This window comes from Petaurus breviceps, unplaced genomic scaffold, assembly GCF_028583685.1.
Source record: "Petaurus breviceps papuanus isolate PSGF00001 unplaced genomic scaffold, PetGlider_PUasm1.0 90775, whole genome shotgun sequence".
Lineage (NCBI taxonomy): Eukaryota > Metazoa > Chordata > Mammalia > Diprotodontia > Petauridae > Petaurus > Petaurus breviceps.
Window position 1 is genome coordinate 3,418,933 of NW_027187342.1, and position 20,675 is coordinate 3,439,607.

The 20,675-nt window shown below is 40.7% G+C and overlaps 1 protein-coding gene across 3 annotated transcripts in view; it reads left to right on the forward strand.

The window, feature by feature from the left end:
* The window catches only part of ANXA4 (annexin A4), a 63,333-nt gene that overhangs the window by 15,092 nt on the left and 27,566 nt on the right, over positions 1 to 20,675 (forward strand). For 2 of the 3 annotated variants that reach the window (XM_069068907.1, XM_069068904.1), the window contains exons 2-3: positions 10,152 to 10,208; positions 16,245 to 16,332. In XM_069068907.1, the coding sequence (XP_068925008.1) occupies positions 10,206 to 10,208; positions 16,245 to 16,332 (91 nt within the window). In that variant the 5' untranslated portion in view covers positions 10,152 to 10,205. Of the gene's footprint in view, positions 1 to 7,519; positions 7,567 to 10,151; positions 10,209 to 16,244; positions 16,333 to 20,675 lie in introns of those variants that run through there. The other variant, XM_069068906.1, reaches the window with a different exon arrangement.

The window sequence follows — 20,675 nt, forward strand, 5'->3', positions numbered from 1 at the left end:
AGAACTCCTTATCTTCTTGACCCCAATTCTATCCATTGTACTGTTTATTGTACCATCTTGTTGTTGCCTATTCTGTTTGTGACCCCTTTGGGGTTCTCTTGGCAAAGATACCGGAGTGGCTTGCCATTTCTTTATCCAGGTCATTTTACAGATGAGGAAACTGAGGCAAACAGGGTTAAATGACTTACCCAGGGTTACACAGCTAGTCAGTGCTGAGGCCAGTGAATCCTGCCTTCCTAAGGAGGCCACTTAACCTCTCCCGGCCTCCATTTCCTCATCTGTAAATTGGGGATAATAAAAACAACTCCCGGAGTTGTTGTGAGGACCTAAAGAGATAACATGTGTAGATCTTGGAAACACTAAAGTGCTAAATAAAAGCTTATCATCATCATCATTACCACCACCACCACCATCACCATCAACATTATTAATTATAATTTTTATTACAACCTATTGTTGAATATACTATAGAAAAGGTTTTTTTTTTTCAGGTATGGGTTGGATGAGATGGCTGATAATATTCTGTGATTATCTGTTTAGATAATATTCTGTGATTCTGTACTTTGAATCTACTCTCTGTTCCCTGTATGCCCTTGGGTAAGTCACGGAACCTCTCTCTGTGCCTGAGTTTCCTCATCTGTACAATGAGAAGGTTAGACCAGATGACCTTTGAGGGCCCTTCCAGCTCTAAATTTATGGTCCTAGTTGCCCACAACTTCAATGGAAATTTTTTTTATTTTTTTATTTTTTGCTGACCCTGTTTTACAGATGAAGAAACTGGGACGTGGTTGTGACTCATCTCAGACAGCATGTGAGTGACAGAGTGGCAAATTGGCAAAGTCTCAGCTATTAAGAAACCAACAAAAAGCCAGAACTTAATCTGCCTCCTCTTTGTCACCCTATTTAAAACAAATTATTTCCATGATATTTTTAGCACTTGTGGCAGTATGGTTTAAAAAGCTTCAGTGGGTGTATCCATTATCTGTCCCATTGGATCCTCACGACCACCTGGGGAGGCAGCCAGGGCCCATCTCCTTAGCTTCACTTTATAAATGAGGAAACAGAAGCTCGTAGAGGTTAAATGACTTTCTTGAGCTCACAAACCATGTGGAAGGTAGAGCTGGGTCTCAGGCTCACATCTTAGTTGGTACCCATTCCATCATACTATGCTCCCCATCAGATGACTTTATGGTGTTGTTCCAGAGCTTTTGGAATAGCATTTAGGAATTTTTCCCCACTCATAAGTGAGAAGACCTCTGGCTTAGTAGAAAGAGTGCTAAGTTGTAGTTAGGAAAGACCTGATTAATTCTGTATATTACTATATGTGTGTATATGTCGTCTGCCTTAATAGAATATGAGCTCCTTGAGGTCTGGGTCTGTTTCATTTTTCTTTTCATCCCTAGCAAAGGGATGGGTCAGAGAGACCTATGGTCACACACTTGGTATCAGAACTCTAATCTGAAGCCAGGTCTCTGTTGGGATTGAAATTAAGGTAAACTGAGGCACAAAGTTCTGAGCAAAGTTCAATTTATTGATAAGGCTAGCAGTCACCAACCAATAAAAGGGGTCTTTGGTTCTTCAGCAAGCCAAAAGACCCTGAAAGAGGGCTAACAGATAATTTTTATGGATGAAAGGAGCAGCATCCAAAAACCAGAAGACAGCATGATAGATGAGGGAAACAATATGATAGGTTACAAAGTCTGAAGCATTATAGAAGTAGGGGACAGACAGTATGATTGTCTGGAAATCAGGTATGTAAACCAGCAACCACTCCTCCTTCCATCTTGTTGATTGTTTTGTCTACCTATAAGTTAGTGGTACATGGGTAGCAAACCAGACTTCCTTGAAGATCAACTAGTGGCATAGAGATAACAGGTTTCTTTTTTTTTTCCTTCAGAGGGGGGAAGTGAAGCAGTCAGGGTTAAGTGACTTGCCCAAGGTCACACTGCCAGTAAGTGGAAGGTGTCTGAGTTCAGATTTGAATTCAGGTCCTCCTGACTTCAGGGCCCATGATCTATTCACTGTGCTACCTAACTGCCCTGGGTTTCTTGTAATTAAAGTGATTTATAGGGAAACAGAACTTAACTCAGTGAGGAAGACTGAATTTTTTTTTTGAGGGGGGAAGGCAGGGCAATTGGGGTTAAGTGACTTGCCCAAGGTCACACAGCTAGTAAATGTGTCAAGTGTCTGAGTCCGGATTTGAACTCAGGTCCTCCTGACTCTAGGACCGATGCTCTGAATTTCTGAACCTATGAACTTCTGAATTTAACTCAAAGATAACGAAAAATGACTTAAGCAGTTATATAAAATGTCAGTGGTTGGTACAGAATAGAATCAATTACAAAATAGAATTAATTTGATTTTCTCATCTCCTGACTCAATTCAGGATGAGAGGTGACTGACCCATTGTACTGTGCCTTTGCCACATATTGACAGTGTGAGGCTCTGGGAATACAAAGCCAAAAACAAAAACAAAGAACAGTCCTTGCTTGATTTCATTTGAGAAACATCTGTTATGCACCTACTGTGTTTAAGGCCCTCTGCTAGGCTCAGTCTGACAATCAGTAAGCATTTATAAAAGGCCTATAATGTTCTAGGGACTCTGTTATGTTCTAGGGATGGAAAGAAAAATGAAACACTTCAAGGATCTTATTTTTATCAGGATGGACATCATGTTATAGTTATATACAAAGTATATATAGTTATATACAGAGTAAATTAAAGGTAATTCTGGAAAGTGAGGAGGGCACTGCCTGCTTCAGGGGGAACCAGAAAGGTCCGCATGTAGAAGATGGTACTTGAGCTGAAGAAGGGATTTAGGGTTACTTATTAGAGGCAGAGGGAAGGCATGCTTTCCGGACATGGGGGACACAGTCTGGGCAAAGGCACGGAAAGGAAAAATTGAGAATCCTTTATTAGGAAGAGCTAGAAAAATCAGTTTAACTGAGTGAGTAGAGGGAAATATTGTATAGTAAGATTGGAAAGGTTGCATCCAAGTTAGAAAGAGTTTTACAAACAGAGCAGGTTGTATAAGAAGACAAGGATAAGAATATTGGTTTGTCATAGTCATAGCATCATGAATTTAGGGCTGGAAAGGTCCTTAGAGACGACTGAGTCCAACCTCTTCCCATTCCCCATTTTACTTATAAGGATCACATAACTAGTAAGGGTCACACAACTAGTAAGTATCTGGCGGGATTTGAACCTTTGACTCTTTAGTTTAGCACTCTGCTCACTGTGCCGTGTTGACCTTCCTCATGAAGCTTTTATTTAGACAATTAAAGAGGCAAAGGATATCTTTCTCTGTTTTGAGTCCTTTAGTCTGTTCAGATAGCAGTCTGGCATTAAGGGCACTAGTTTGTCCCCACCCCATGTCAGGACATTGACTTTTCATATATGGATTTGTAGAGTGCACTTTTCCCTAATGATTTTAGGTGGCTTTCTCTCCAAGTTTCCAAATAAATTTCTTGGCTAGAAGGAAGCAGTGTCTAAATATGAGGCATGTTTTCCCTTGGGTAAAATATTTTCTAGGCTCACAGATTAGGAGCTGTAAAGGACCCCAGATGCTGTCTAGTACAGCCTTCATTTTACATGAAGAAATTGGGACATTAAGTACTTGCCCAAGGATACGTGTCAGCGCTAGGATTCAAACCCACATCCTCCACTTCCCAAACCAGCCCTCTTTCCCCTGGGCCAAGGCTGCCTCCTCACATAGTTTTTCATTACTTCAGTAGACGTGATGTGATCTCACTAATACGTGAATGGTTCCTCAGTCATTAGAGATTACAAACCATCAATAGCTTTGTATCTTCATGTGCCGTTTTTATCCACGATCTCCCATACATCCTTCCAGAGGATCTGCCTGACAAATGAGGGCCTTTCTGGGCTCTTGGTGTGTTTCCAAGGGGGCCTGTGCAGCACTCGGCCTGCCCATCTGTCATCTCTTACTCTTGCTCCATGATTGGCCCACCTCCCACTTCTGACTGGACCTTTTCTTGATGAAACACGATGGTGCACAAGTCATCATTGGTAACACGCTGTACCCACATATGCCCACCATGTGTCTCTGCATTGCTTTCTGGTCACCTGCACTAATGAGAAGCATTAACTCATTGTATAATGAGATAATTCAGGTTAAAGGGCTAGCAACAGGGATTAGTTATGCTTGAAATTAAATTAATAAATATTTATTAAATACCTATTGTATTTACTACCAATGAGCAGAATATACAGTGCTGACACTGGAGGAAATAGAAATTATAGGTTAGATATGATCACTGCCAGGGAATAATACAGATAATCCTAATAAATAATATACTCTTCCTGCCCAGTCCCTCTTTCCTACCAGAATATAGGTTTCTTGAAGGCAGGAATCTAGTTTCCTTTTTTTGGTCTTTGTTTCCCGGGTAACAGAGTGTGCATTTAATAAACATTTGCAGAATTGAATGAGGACATTAGTGAGTTACAAGACAGGGTGCTGTATTTGCTAGATCAGTTTTAAGATATAAATTGTATGAAAGCTCCATGGGTCTGTGGAAGCAAAATGAGAGCCATCACCTGGGTGTCTGGGAGTGCCACCAGTTAAAACTGAAATGTGGGTCCATATCTAGCAAATCTGATTCCTATAGAGTGTATCTAGAAATACATTCTGGGTACCTTAGTAGATTGAAGGAGGCTTATATTTAATGAAACAGCTGAGGAAAACTTAAGAAGATGATGAAAGTCCTGTGAACATAGAATGAAAAGGTTGAGTTAATCAAAGGGGAGAAAATAGTTTGGGGAAGATGGCCCGGAACCGAGATCATGGTGTGAGAGGGATTTGGGGGTGAGAAAACCAAGCAGAATATAAGCCAACACCTTTGATTGTTAGGGACTAACCAGCAGAAAAGTTTTGGCCTTAGCCTTTGTCAGAGGCCTTCGTTCTTTCCAGACCCGATCATTCCTAAATTAATTCACACAGGATTATTCAGTTACTCAGAGAATCACTGGAAGCTAAAAGGATCTTAGCTGTTACCTAGTCCAGCCTTCTTCTCACTGTAGAGGTGAGGAGCCCAGCTGGGGACCCAGGGGAGAGAAGTAATGAGAGCTGTGGTTTAAAGCCAGGGCTCTGACTCTAAATGTGGTGCTCTTTCCTCTCCACTCATTGACCCTCTTTATCTACCTGTGCTTTGATCTTGTATGTGTCTCATTTTGTTTTTTTTCTTTTATGGATATCGTGTGTTTTTTATAGAGTTCCCAAAGAACCCTCCCTTAGAACGAGAAAAACAGTTAACCCTGGGACTGCTGACAACATAGACAGCATTTTTCCTATTAGAATGTATCCTCCTGAAGGGTAAGGGCTATATTTGAATAATAACAATAATCATAGCTAGTATTTATAATAGCATCTACTGTGTGCTAGGTGCTGTGCTAAGCACTTTGCAGTTATGATGTCATTTAAACTTCACAATAATCCGGCAGGCAGGTGCTATTATTAATCCCATTTTACAGTTGAGGAAACTGAGGTAAATGGAGGTTAAGTGACTTACCCAAGAACATACAGCTAAGCAAGAGTTTGAGACTAGATTTGAGCCAGTGCTTATATCCTTAGTACTTAGCACAACCCTTGGTACTTAGCCCTTAATAAATGATTCCGGATGGACTGAATGACTTTGCTTTAGTGTTCCGCCTGTCTGTCAGGAGGAACAAAGTATGTGTCATCATTTGTCCTCTGGGACCCAGAGAGGGCATTGTATCTTATCTGCATTTAGATGTCCTTTAGTCTTCTTTTCATTCCCATTTATGTCTTGAAAAAAAAAATCCAAGTTGGTTGCACGTCCACATTGGTCTCCTTAGACCCTTCCCCTGTTTCCTACTTACTGTAATCACTTGTTTTTGTGTCCTCAGAATTTTGTTTCTAAGAATAGCCACATCTTTTTTGAACCTACTTCCCTCATAGGATTCTAGGCCATGGGATCCTTCCATAGCCTTTCTTTTAACCCTTTGTAATCTGCTTTCCAAAACATAGGAAATGGGCCCAAGTTTGCCCTCCCGGTCTAATAAAGAATCCTCAGATGTTGTACGTATTCGCCTTCCTCAGTGCTCATCGTGACTACTTTGGCAACCACTTCTTCCTCACTGGTTGGAATCAGGTCCTTTGTCACTTGACTCATCAACATTTTGAAAAATGAATTATCATCAAGGTACCTTAAGAATTATCAGACAGGGGCGGCCAAGTGGCTCAGCGAGTAAGAGCACCGGCCCCAGTGTCGGGAGACCTGGGATCGAATCTGGGCTCAGATACTTAGCACCACACCCAGAATCAACTGGCTGTGTAACCTTGAGCAAGTTGCTTAACCCCAATTGCTTAAAAAAAAAAAAAAGAATGATCAGTAATTCTGCTTTTAGTAATTACAGAACTCTAACATTTGTTCAGATAGTTGGAAATCCCCAATCCCTGCTATTTCTAGTCTCTGTGTTAATTTTGTGATCTGTTTCCAAAACTCATTATCTATTTTTTTCCTGTGGTTCAGGTGGTGTGTAATATATTCTCCCACCACCATATTGGTTCTATTTCTCCATTGTTCTGGCCCATTTGTCTCCAACTTGCTTCCTTCCCCTGGTTTGTGAAATTACTCAACAGTAAATCCTATTAGGTGGCTAAGTGGATAGAGTACTGGACCTTGAGTCAAGAAGACCCGAGTTCAAAACAGCCCAGGTGTTTGTTACTAGTGTGGCCTTGGGCAAGTCACTTAAACTGTCTCAGCCTCAATTGCTCTTTCTGTAAAATGGGAATAACAATAGCACCTACCTCTCAGGGTTGTTGTGAAGATTAAATGAAATAACATCTGTAGAATACTTTATGAACCTTAAAGCACTATTGATGTTCTATGGTATTCTACTTCCCATTCCATCCTTTTTTTCTAAGAATGTTCTTATTTTATTTTCTCAATTACATGTAAAAATTTTTAACATGTTTTTCATAATTTTTTAGCTCTAAATTCCTTCTCTCCCTCCTTTTTTCCCTCCTTAAGAAGGCACACATTTTGATATAGATTATACACGTGCAGTCACACAAAACATTTCCAATTTAGCCGTGTTGCAAAAGAGAACACAAGACACTACCACCACAACCCCCCAAAAAAGAGAAAAAGAGAAAGAAAGAAAGCAAAAAAGGATGCTTCCATCTGCATTCAGACTATCAGTTCTTTCTCTGGAAGTGGATAGCATTTTTCATCATACACTTTTTTTAATTGTCCTAGATCATAATAGTAAATCATTCACAGATGATCATACAGTACTGCTGTTACTGTACATAATGATCTCATTAAGCATATGCTTTTACTGGCATAGTCTAATAATCAATAACTTCTTAACAAGTCTATGATACCTGTGACGTCCAACTTCCCTTCCCAAAACTAAGTTCTCTAACTGAAGTACCTTATCAGTTGAGCTAGACAAATAGAGATTCTGCCGCCCGCCACACCTTCTGTTGGATTAATGCCTTGCAGTTAACTGGGATCTCATTTGTTTCCCACAGGAATCCTGTGAGATAGAGAGTTTTGTCATCAAGGTTCAAGTTCAAAGGTCTGACATTTATTAACTGGAGAACTGTGGGCAGGTTACATTTGCTTCCTCACTTATCAGTAAAATGGTGATAGTGATAAGATATACAGGCAGTGGGGGATAGAAATCTATCTTGCCCTACAAGGAAGTAAGGGGTAAGGGGGTAAGGGGAGGAATGGGGGGATAGAAGGGAGGGCAGACTGTGGGAAGGAGTAATCAGTATGCTTGCCATCTTGGGGTGGGGGGAGAAAATTTGGAACTCAAAATCATGTGGAAATGAATGTTGAAAACTAAAAATAGATAAATAAATTCTGGAAAATGGAGATAGTGAAATACTACTGACCTGACAGGATCAGTGTCCTAACAGTGAAGAGAGTGTCATTTCCAACTCCACATCCCCTGTGTCCAGTCTGTTGCCCTTCAGAGGGTCCTCTGGCCTAGATGCTCATCACCGTAGCCCTGGACTATCAGAAGAATCTCTGTTGGTTGGTTTCCCGGGCACTTGTCTCTCCCGGTTCCAGGCCGTCCTTTATCCATCTGCCAAAGTGCAGTCTAACCGTATCATCCCCCCGTTTGATAAGCCCTTATGGCTCCCTATCACGTCTAGGATTATATGTTTATATATAAAACCTTCTACTTGGCGTGCATAACCTGACTCTACTTACCTTCCCAGCCTTCTTACACTTTATGTCCTGCTGTGTACTGCGTCATCTATTAACATCAGCCTGCTTGTTGTTCCTAACACAAGAACTCCATCTCCCGACTACAGGCATTCTCACTGGCTTGTCTGCCCCCCACCCCTGGAAGGTGCTCTCTCCTCATCTCTGCCTCCTGCCTTCCTGGCTTCTTTCGAGCCCCGGCTAAAATCCCCCTTTCTAGGGAGCCCTTCCCAAACCCCTCAGTTCTGGTGCCTTTCCTTCATGGATTGTCTCCAGGCTCTCCGGTGGCTAGCTCATTCATGCACGGTTGTTTTTATGTTGTCTCCCCTGTTAGACTGTGAGCTCTTTGAGAGCAGGGACTGTCTTTTTTCTTTCTTCGTATCCCTCAGCACAGTGTCTGGCACATAGCAGATACTTTAACAATAATTATTGACCGGCAGACTTAAAGCCCCATATTAATGTGAGTTATTATGCTCTGTTGTCTCGTGACATAGACAAAGCTAAGACTCAAGTCAAGGCAGCTAGGTGAAGCAGTAGATAGAGTGGCTGGCCCTGGAGTCGGGAAGACCTGAGTTCAAATCCAGTCTTGGACACTCAGTGGTTGTGTGACCCTGGGCAAGTCACTTAACCCTGTTTTCCTTAGTTTCCTCATTTGTCAAATGAGGTAGAGAAGGAAATCTCAAACCACTCTAGTATCCTTGCCAAGTAATTTCCCCCAAAAGGGGTCACGAAGGGTCTGGCTGGACTAAAATTTGGAACTCAAGGTCATGTGGAAATGAATGTTGAAAATGACTGAACAACAATAACAAAAGCATGTACCTGACACTGTGCTGAACTCTTGGGAATACATATATAAACTGAAAGAAAACCTGTCCCTGCCCTCAAGGAGCTTAGATTCTAATTAGGGGGAGATAATACATAAAAAGGAATCTGGATAGACTTACCAAATCTGGGAGGAGAGTCCAGTGCAGCCTAGAGCAGAAAATTAGGTAACTTGACTAAGGTCACTCAGGTACGAAGAGGGAGAGGCAGGATTTGAACACAGCTCCTGTGACTCCAAACTCGGCATTCAAAGGGCCATCCTAAATTGATATGTTGTTTTGTGGTCTGGATCATGTGATCCACACAATTTGCTTGATTTGAGAAGAAAGCAATGCTTAGAAAGGACTGATGAGTTCACGTCACCAAAATGATAGTGGTAAATATTGTTCAGCATTTTACTTGTATGAAGCTGAAACAGTCATCGTACTCAAAAACATTTTGTAAAAATCTCATCCTATTCTTCATACCTCTGAACGTTGAGTATCTTTCTCTAGTTCCATGAAATGCAAAGAGCCCAGGTATTGAAGACAGAAGACAGGTTCAAATACTAGCTTTGGCTTCAAGTACTAGTTTTATAGCTCTCTTGCTTTATGACCTTGAGCAAGTCACTTCCCCCATGAGTTTCAGTTTAAAATGGAGGCATTGGACTAGACTTGAAGGGGTGGGGAACCTGTGTTGCTGAGGCCACATGTGGCCCTCTAGGTCCTTAAGTACAGCCCTTTGATGGAATCCAAACTCATAGAACAAATCTTCTTAATAAAAGAATTTGTTCTGTAAAACTTGGACTCAGTCAAAAGGCTGCACCCAATGACCTAGAAGGCCACATGTGGCTCCCCACTCCTGGACTAGAGCACCTCTAAGGTTCTTCCAGGCCTGATACTGATAATCTATGGTTCTATTATGTTGCAGTCTTTGTTTAGTTATAGCCCCTGTCCCATCTGTGTATCCCATCTGTGGCTAAGGAGTCCAAGGACCTTCAAATGAAGGTGTGGGCAGAAGTGGTTGTCATACTTCCTTGTGGAGTCAGGAGGTACCTGTCTCCCTTGTCAACAAATGCAATCTATGAGTTACCTATGCTGATTGATTTTCCCTTATCATAGTCATTTCTTGTTTGTTTTATTACAGAGAAACATCTGCTTGGAAAAATCCAACAGTGATCCTTCTCTAGAGTCATTGGCCATGGTAAGTCAGAGGTCACCCCTGCTGCTCCCCAATTCTTGGAACATCCCAGATGTCCTCAGGTGATAAGCTGAGAGGAGATAGTCTCCCAGGGGCTCTATAGTAGGGAGGGGACTGGGGAGGCTGTCTTTTGAAGATAGGGAGTTGTAATCTCTTGTTTTTCTTTTTCTGTCCCTCATAAAGATCCCCTTGACTCTGTAGTCTGATTATCAGGGCTGGAGATTAGTGCCTTGGAGTTCTGAAAAGTTCAGTTCTCAGAGTAGAAGGCTTAGGTACAGCAAAGTGGACAACTTAGCCTCCTTCACATCCACAATGATCTTTTGAATGTGCATTGTAGAACACAAAGGACGATTCCCTGTTATCTACTGAATAAAATCCAAAAGTCTATTCAAGAAGACCTCAGTTGGAATCCTGCCTCTGATTATTATCAGCTCTTTGTTCTGGGACAAGTCACTTAATTCCCAAGCCTGTTATCTCATCTCTAAAATAGGATTGAGGGTACCTGTACTACCTTCTACACAGGGTTGTTGAGGGGCTGATTTGCCCCCCAACATACATGAAGAATTCAGTAAAATTTAAAGCTCTTTAAAAATGTGGTATTATGCCTTAAACTGGCTCTGGAGAGGACTGCCCATCAAATTCCGACTCTGATGCTGGTTTGACCCTGGGCAAGTCATTTAAACTTCCCTGAGAATCGGTTTCCTGGTATGTAAAATGAGGGAGTTTGTCTAGAAAGCCTGCATGGTCTTTTCTAGGCCTGATACTAATAACAAAATTTATTGTTGTCATTATTACTATTCCTAGCCCTTGCTTACCTTTCTATCCACTTTCCTTTCTATCCGTACTTTATTCTACTTTAAACCACTGTATGCTCATGGCATACTGAACTAACTACTTGCCTTTGCTCAAACCACGAAATTCTTTTCCCCTAATCTCTATTTGTTGAAATCCTTTTTGTCGTTGGAAGTTTAGGCTTAAATTCTGTCTTTCCTATTAATTGAACCTTCCCTAATTCACCTCTACTCACCCCCAGCCAGGTTCTCGCCTTTATATGACCCTTAATTGCACCTTGTCTGTGCCTCTCTAGGCACTTGGATCCTTCCACTTTTCATTATTATTATTAATGTCTTAGCTTCCTCTAAATTGTAGCCTCTTTGAGGGCTGAAACCTCTGAAGAATCTAAGCCTTTTTTGTCTTCCCTACTTAGTTCCCAGACCTGCCCTCCGACTAGAGTGATCCCTCGTGTGGATTTTGAAAGTAGAGAAATAACAGATGATCTTGAATTCTGGCTCTGCTGGTGGTCTTGGGCACATTCCTTGTTCTCTCTGGGCCTCAGTTTCTTCACCTATAAAATGTGCCAGTTTTAAATGATATGGATTTTGTGATTTGAGGCACCTAATTCTGCTCTGCAGGAGTTGGCAGTCCTCTATCCAGACACCTTCATGGGCTCCAGATAACTTCCAGAAGTCCACTTCCTTCTCTTACCATTTCCCAACTGCCTTGAGTTGAAGCAAGACTGTGTTAATGAAGGAAACAGAATGGCACAGAGGATAGAATGATGATCCTGCAGGGATAGGACTGAAGTTTGAATCCCATCTGTACTCCTTTTTGCCTGTGTTACTGTAGCCAAGCCTTGTACCCTCTTTGACTGTCTTTTTTCTTATCTGTCTGATGATGGAGTTGGATCAGATGACTTTAAAGGCTCCTCCCAGCACTAGATTTTAGGAATTAAAATCTCAGAAACAATGCATATGCTTAAAGGTAATTGTTTTAGGAAGATCACCTGGCAGAATAAGATACCAGGCATTAAGGTCCTTTCATACTAACTAAACTGACAGGCATTCAAACTCTACTGCAGAGAGGACAGCTCTGATGGACTGGCCATGTTATTCAAATACCAAACATTATTCAGAAGAAGCAATGCAAGGACACGCTCAAGGTCCCCCTTCAGAACTTTGGAATTGATTGTGTGACATGGGAGACACTGGCTCAGCATGGCGTGCCCACATCAGAGAAGATGCCATGCTCTGTGAGCAAAGTAGGATTGAAGTAGCTCAAAAGAAATGTGAGATGCACAAGTTCCCAAATGTTCACAGGGGCTATTTGTGCCCAATCTGTGGTAGAGCATTCTGAGCTTGTATTGGTCTGATCCGTCAGTCAGACACACTATAACTTGACTCAAACATAATGATATCATTTTGGTACTCTTTGAGAATGAAGGCCAACAACCATAAGGACAAACTTTTTGTCCCTAATCCCTCTGGAACAAAAAATAATAATATAATAATAGCGAGTGTTGAAAGAAACATTCTTTGTTTGGGCTATCACAAGTATGTCAATTTGATGGATTGATCTCTGGAGATCAGCAGTGGATTCAAGGTGGCACCAGCTTTATTGGCAATGAGATAAAGACAATTCAAATAAGTCTACCTTAGCAAAAGAGATTGGGTCTTTGCATCTCAGTGCCTTTGCAAGGTAGCAAGTATGAGACAATTTAAAGGTACCTACTACAGGTAGGGAGGTAACTTGATTATGGGACAAACATCAAGGATTTGGGTGGCACCTTCCCCCAATGCTGATTAACAAGCAGGTCGGGAACAATGGATCACAGAGTCAGCATAACTTTCAATACTAACATTTATATAGCACTTTAAGGTTTGCAAAACACTTTCCAAATATTATCTCATTTGATCCTCACAACGAGCCAGGAGGCAGGTGTTATTATTACTTTCATTTTACAGATGAGGACACTGAGGCAGAGGTTGACATGTCCAGGGTCACATAGCTAATAATTATCTGAGGGGAAACTCTTCCTGACTTAAGGTCCAATGCTCTCTCCACCTCTCTGCTCCCTAAGAGCCATCTGAATTTTCTCTGCATTTTATATTTATTCATCAACAGCATCTAGTGGAAGCTCCAGGGTAGCCTCCTAGGAAAATAGGATCAGAGTTGGCTGGGACTGTGGAATTCTCTTATTGCCCATTTCTCCCATCCCCAATTAGCAGGTTAGCAATTCAACAGACATTCTTCAAAACACTTCCTCTGGGCCATGGAGGGCACTAGGCAAGAAAAAATGAAATTGCTTCCGTTCTCACAGAGCTTTCATTCTCCTGGGAAAAAACAACATATGCACAGCCAAGTAAAGACAAAGCAAAATCTGCAGAGGGAACCTGGGTAAACAGCAAAAGCTTTCAGTAGGAAGTGACCCCTGAATTGAGCCTTGAAGAAAGGTAAGGATTCTGAGAGGTTGAACTGAGAAGTGACTGCTATCCAGATAAAGACTTGCCCATTTCAGGAAACAATTGGAATCTCATTGCTCCAGCCAACCAGCCTTAGTGGTTTCCCCCCCCTCATAGGTTTTTATTTTTAAGGCTAGATAGATTGACTCCTAGTTCACCCTCTACAACGTATTCCTGGTCTAGCTCCGTCTTTTCCCCAGACTCCAAAGAAGAGTGAAGTGCTTCAGTCAGGCTTTAATCTTGTGATGTTCATTTTGGAGAGTTACTTGAGTTCAAAAGGCAGTTTTGTGCACTCTAATTCAGTCTCAGATTAGAAAGAAGTCTTTGATATCATTTTTTTAAAAAGCAGCCAAACTTTTTAAAGCAATCATTACCTTGTAAGTAATCAACTCTGGTCCCCCAGCCAAAGGAATGAAAGGGAAAGGGGCCCTGCTAATTATGGAAATAAAGGTTTGTTGTTGTAAATTGTATTTTATTTTTTTCCAATTACATGTAAAGATAGTTTGCAGCATTAATTTTTTACAAGATTTTGAGTTCCAAATTTTTCTCGTCCCTCCCTTCCCCAAGACAGTAAGCAATCTGATATAGGTTATACATGTGCAGTCATGTTAAACATATTTCCATGTTAGTCATGCTGTGAAAGAAGAATGACAACAAAAGGGGAAAACCGGGAAAAGGAAAAACAAAGTGAAAATAGTGTGCTTGGATCTGCATTCAGACTCTATGGTTCTTTCTCTGGATGTGGAGAGCATTTTCCATCATGAATCTGTTGGAATTGACTTGGATCATTGTATTACTGAAAAGAGCTAAATCTATCATAGTCGATCATTGCACAATTTTACTGTTAGTACAAACAATGTTCTCCTGGTTCTGCTCACTTCACTCAATATCATTCCGTGTAAGTCTTTCCAGGTTTTTCTGAAATCTGTGTCTGCTCATCATTTCTTATAGCACAATGTTATTTCATTACATTCATATACCATAGCTCATTCAGCCATTCCCCAATTGATGAGCATCCCTTCAATTTCCAATTCTTGGCCACCACAAAAAGAGCTGCTATAAATATTTTTATACACGTGGATCCTTTTCCCATTTTATTTTATTTCATTATTATTTTTGCTTTTTGGAGGGGGGAAGGCAGAGCAATTGGGTTTAAGTAACTTGCCCAAGGTCACATAGCTAGTTTTTGTGTTAAGTGTCTGAGGCTGTATTTGAACTCAGGTCTTCCTGACTCCAGGGCCAGTGCTCTATTCACTGCGCCACCTAGCCGCCACCTTTTTCCCACTTTAATGATCTCTTTGGGACACAAACCTAGAAGTGGTATTGCTGGGTCAAAGGGTATGCACAGTTTTATGGCCCTTTGGGCCCAGTTCCAAATTGCTCTCCAGAAATGGTTGGATCAGTTCATAACTCCACCAAAAATAGATTAGTTTCTAATTTTCCAACATTTATCATTTCCCTTTTGTCATCTTAGCCAATCTGAATGGTATGATGTGGTACCTCAGAGCTGTTTTGATTTGTGTTTTTCTAATCAAGAGTGATTTAGGGCATTTTTTCATATAACTGTAGATAGTTTTGTGTGACCCTGAGCCAAATATTTAAATGCCATGGACCTCACTTTCCTCATTTTTAAGATGAGCAGGTTTGGACTAGATCATAGAACCACAGATGTAGATGCCAGCTATATGCCCTTTGGTCATGATTTCAAATTGTTCTCCAAAATGTTTGGATCAGTTCGCAACTTCACCAGCAATGCATTAGTGTCGCAGTTTTCCCACGCTTTTTCCAACATTTGCCAGGAAATAAAGTTGGTTTTGTTTTTTGCTTTTTTTTTGGGAGGGCAGTTGGGGTTAAGTTTTTGTGTTAAGTGTCTGAAGTCGGATTTGAACCCAGGTCCTCCTGACTCCAGGGCCGGTGCTCTATTCACTGCACCACCTAGCTGTCCCAAACCCAAAATAAAGTTTTTAAAGATTGTTTTGCCCATCACCTCAAAAACTCATTAAGCCATCTTCATGATGATGCTTTATCCACATTTCCTTGTATTAATAATAAGAACAGTTATTCATTTTACATAACTTTTTTTTTTAAGCAGTTGGGGTTAAGTAACTTGCTCAAGGTTACACGGACAGTTATTTCTGGGTGTGGTGCTAAGTATCAGAGCCTGGATTTGATCCCCAGGTCATCCCGACACTGGGACCGGTGCTCTTACTTACTGAGCCACCTGACCGCCCCTAAGCAATTGGGGTTAAGTAACTTGCTCAAGGTTACACGGCCAGGTGTTTCTGGGTGTGGTGCTGAGTGTCTGAGCCCGGGATTCGATCCCCAGGTCATCCCGACTCTGGGGCCGGTGCTCTTACTTGCTGTGCTACCTGGCTGTTCCCATTTTACAACAACCCTATGAAGTAGGTGCTATTACTTTCTCCCCATTTAACAGATGGTGGAAAGTGAGGCTCAGGTAAAGTGACCTGCCCAAAGCCATGTACGTAGCAAATGTCTAAGGTGAAATTTGACTCTGTCTTTCCTGACTTGAAATGTAGAACTCATGCCTTACCATCATCACCAAGTGAAACATAGCTTCTTAAATTACAGGAAAGGATGGATTAACTGAGGAACTATTCCTACAAATGGTCTATCCCACTCCCTGCATGAGAATTCTTATGAACTTCAGTCAGGACAGATGACACTTGCTTATTATATTAGCTTACTTTGGGGGCTGATCTTACTTTACCCACTGTATGTAAAAAACCACTGTTGTTCAGACATTGTTCTCTCTAAGTTACTTGACTTTCTGTATATTTAGGCAGGAAAAGGAGGTTCTGTGAAGCCTGCCTCAGGATTTAATGCAGCTGAAGATGCCCAGAAACTGAGGAAGGCCATGAAAGGATTTGGTAAGTAGATGGCCTATCAAATGGATGACATAGTTATGTAGAGTTATATAAATTCATGTTTTGCAAGCAACCAAAATCCTGTGGTAACTTAATGCTTCTAAAATAGAAACTGTGTCTCCTTTGGCAATCCAGGTGAACCTTTAAGATGGACCAATATATACAAATTTAGACTTTGCAAAACAAATAGGGTTGGGAATAATTGCTTTAGGGAAAAATTCTTTTCAAAAGGACAACCTCTATTCCTACCTGGTCCCCTCCCCTCCCAAATTTTTAAAAATTATTTCAAGATTTCTTTGGTGGATTGGAGGGTACTGGAGTTGTGGGAGCTCTTGAGGACTATCCCCTCCCAACACAGATTACAGAATCTGCTCTACAAGGTTCTTAACCTTGAGTCCTCAGAACCCCTTGGAAGATCAGTGGACAGATTTCAGGGGTCCATGTTCTTTGGGTAAAAAATACTTCTTTATTTTCACAAATCTATAACTAAAATTTAACACTTCTTATAATTATGAATTTAAAAAAGACATTATTCTGAGAAGCGATTCATAGATTTTGCCAGACTGCCAAATAGGTCCAGGATACAAAAAACTCTTGATTCCTAGAGGCAGGGAGATGTTGTCACTTGACCCACGTCACATAGCCAATATGTATTAGACCAGAACCTTGGTCTTTTTGACTCCTAAAGTCAACTCCATATCCTCTACACTACTGTTCCTCAAAATTTGATTGTAATTGCAGAAAATTTCTATTACAGCTTTTCTATATGTATATGTTGTATAGGATGTAATTTCTGTGTTGTCCCCATTTTGGTGGTAGACCTATAGAATTGATGATGCCATTGTGGGGTTAATTAGAATTTTGCATGAAATATTATGTAAAAATAGGCAGTTAGTTGCAAAGTCAGTATAGATATGTGTAGAGAATCAGTATGGGATAGATAGCTGTCAGAGTATTAGACTGTGTGTGAGTGAAGGTAAAAAACGGCACATGGCTCTCCTATTGGGAGCCTTGGAGAGATAGATGCATTATATCCAAAGTATGTGGAGTTGGTGGGTTGATTGATGATGATGATGATAGCATTTATATAACACTAAAAAATGTGCAAAGCTTTCCAAATAGTGTCTCATTTTATCCTCACAACTACTCTAGTAAGTAGGTGCTGTTATCACTCCAATTTTACAGATGAGGAAACTGAGACGTAGGGGGATTAAGTGATTTGCTCGGGGTTATAGCGTCAGAAGTAGAATTTAAACTCAGGTCTTCCGACTTCAACCCCATCACTCTGTCTGCTGTGCCACCCCGCTGCTGCATGTCCAGCAGAAAAAGAGGTGGGCTCAAGCAGGACATAGGTCTTGCACTTGAGGGAGCCTCTAGAGATTATCTATGATCATCTTAGAGTAGAATTTTAACCAGACGAGACATGAGAGGAAGTGTAGTGTACAGTGGAAAGAGCTCCCTCTGGCTTAGAGTTAGAGTTTAAAATGTTACCTGTCACTTATATATATCCTGTGTGACCTTGAGGAAGTCACTTCTCTTTGGAGCCTTAGTTCTTTCCTGTACAATGAAGGAATTGGACTAAATGATGTCTAACCTCCCTTTCAGATCTAAATCCTATAATGTTGATGTTGTTCACTTGTTTTTCAGTTATGTCTGACTCTTTGTGATCCCATTTGGGGTTTTCTTGGCAAAGATACTGGATTTGCCCTTTCCATCTCCAGCTCACTTTACAGATGAGGAAACTGAGGCAAACAGGGTTAAGTGACACAAGTTGTGATTTGGGTATCCTATTTCTTTTCTCCACACTTTCCCTCTTTCTTCCCCTGATAATTTCATTCTAAAATTGGGGATTTTGGGTAGATGGAGGGGTGGGAAATTATGAAAACATATGGAGTGCTTATGCAAAATCAATTATCAGTAACCCTTAAGATTTTCACCCCTATTAACAAAAAACTAAATAAATCTAGTGATTAGCTCAGGATTCATAATTATCATCATTGTTCAATTGTGTCCAACTCCTCATGATCCCATTTGGGGTTTTCTCGGTAAAGATACTGGAGTGATTTGCCATTTCCTTCTCTAGCTCATTTTACACATAAGGAAACTCAGGCAGGACTAAATTCTCTAACAAATGTCTGAGACTAGATTTGAACTCAGGAAGATAAGTCGGCCTGACTCCAGGCCTGGCATTCTGTGCACTATGGTATCCCCTAACTGCCTTCAAATCCTATAATACTGTAAGACAAAGTGCTATTTAAATGTTATTATTATTATTAAAAATGAGCAAATACCTATTTCTGATTAGAGCATTCTATTTAATTTGTATCTACACCACTTTTCCTCCTTTTTCCTTCAACTTAAATGAAATAAAAGATTTGCTGTGTTCAGCAATGGATATGAATCAGCAGGTCCATCTAAATTTCCAAGTGCAGAACAATCCAACCTTCAGAAGTTGGACAATAGGTCAGCCCTATCATAGCCATAGATAGAAAGACCTGGGAGGAGTGCCAGCCAGGTGGGTGATTCTTTTCATGAAAGCAGATGCAAATGGGTATTAAGCAAAATACATGCAAAATTCACAGGGCCTCAAGAGTTGGAAGGGCATGCAGAGGAAAGAAAATTGGATTTGCATTTGGTCAGAGGACCTGCATTTGTCATAGCTGCCGCTTACTTCTTGTATGATGCTGAGCCAAACATTTAAATGCCATGGACCCCACTTTCCTCACTTCCAAGATGAGCAAGGTTGGACTAGATCATAGAATCATAGATGTAGCACTGGAGGGGACCCCAGAGGCCATGTATTCTAACCCCATAATTTTACATATTAAGGTTCCTTCCAGTTGTAAATCCGTGATCCTCACTCTTAACCTCATTCCCTCTACAACATTCTAACATGTGGTTGGTCATCCAGCCTTGCCTTGAAGACATCTAATGAAGGAGAGCCGGTTACCTCATAAAACAACCAGTTCTATTTCAGCATGCTCTAATTGTTGTGAAATTTTTACTGAAATGAAGACTAAATTTGGCTTTTTGCTATTTCCACATAATGCCCCAGATTCTATTATCTGGGGCCAAACAGAGCCAGTCTGAGCTTGTTTCTGATTGACAGCCCTTCAGATTCTTGAAGCTGCCTATTAGGTCCCTTCTAAATCTTCTTTTCTCCAGGTTAATCATCCCCAGTTCCTTAATCTTCTTCATGAACAGCACTTTGGTTTGAGGTTGAATGTGACATACATCCTGTCGAAATTCATAGGAACATAATTTTAGAACTGAAAAGGACCCCAGAAGTCATTTAGACAACCTCCTAGTTTGAGAGATGAGGAACTGATGCCCCCAGAGGATAAGGATCCAAGGTCACACAGGTTGTAATTTGGGTATCCTGTTTCTTTTCTACACACTTTCCCTCCTTCTTCCCTGATAATTTCATTCTAAAATTGGGGATTTTGACAGATCAAGGGGTGGGAAATTATGAAAATATATGGAACCCTTATGCAAAATCAAGTATCAGTAATCCTTAGGATTTTCACCCCTGTTAACAAAAAACTAAATCCAGTGACTAGCTCAGGATTCATAATTATTGTTATCATTCAATTGTGTCCAACTCTTCATGACCCTATTTGGAGTTTTTTTTGGCAAAGATATTGGAGTAGTTTGCCATTTCTTTCTCCAACTCATTTTACAGATGAGGAAACTGAGGCAAACAGGATTAAATGACTTGCCCTGGTCACACAAGCTTGTAAATATCCGAGACCATATTTGAAATCAGGTCTTCCTGACTCCAGGCTCAGTGATCTGTCCACTGCCCCACCTTGCTGCCCCACTTATAATTATTAGTGGGAGCTTAAATCTAGTTCCCTTAACACTTCTTTCTGTCAAGTAATTCCTTACTAAAAATATTGAAATATTGATGTGAAAAAAGTTATGTGTGGCTTTGTTAAAGACAGTGAGTAAAGGAAAATGACTTGCAATCAATAACTTAATCAACAGGCATTTATTAAATGCTTACTGTGTACCAGGAACCTTGCTAAGGGCTAGGAATACAAGGGAAAAAAACAAAAACAATCCCTACCCTCATGGAGCTTACTTTGAATCCTTCCAAGATTGTAAGGTTTACGTTCGGTGTTTCCTTTCCTTTTTTGCTTTCCAGAGAAGAAGGATCACATTGTATGTACGTATATACATACATGCATATGTATATCAAACTATTTGGGATTTAGTACTATAGTATGTGTGTATATGTATGTGTGTGTGTGTGTGTGTATACACACACACACATACACACATACACTACAGTCCCAAATCCCAAATCATTTGATTTAGAGCTAAAGGAAACCTTCCAGATCATT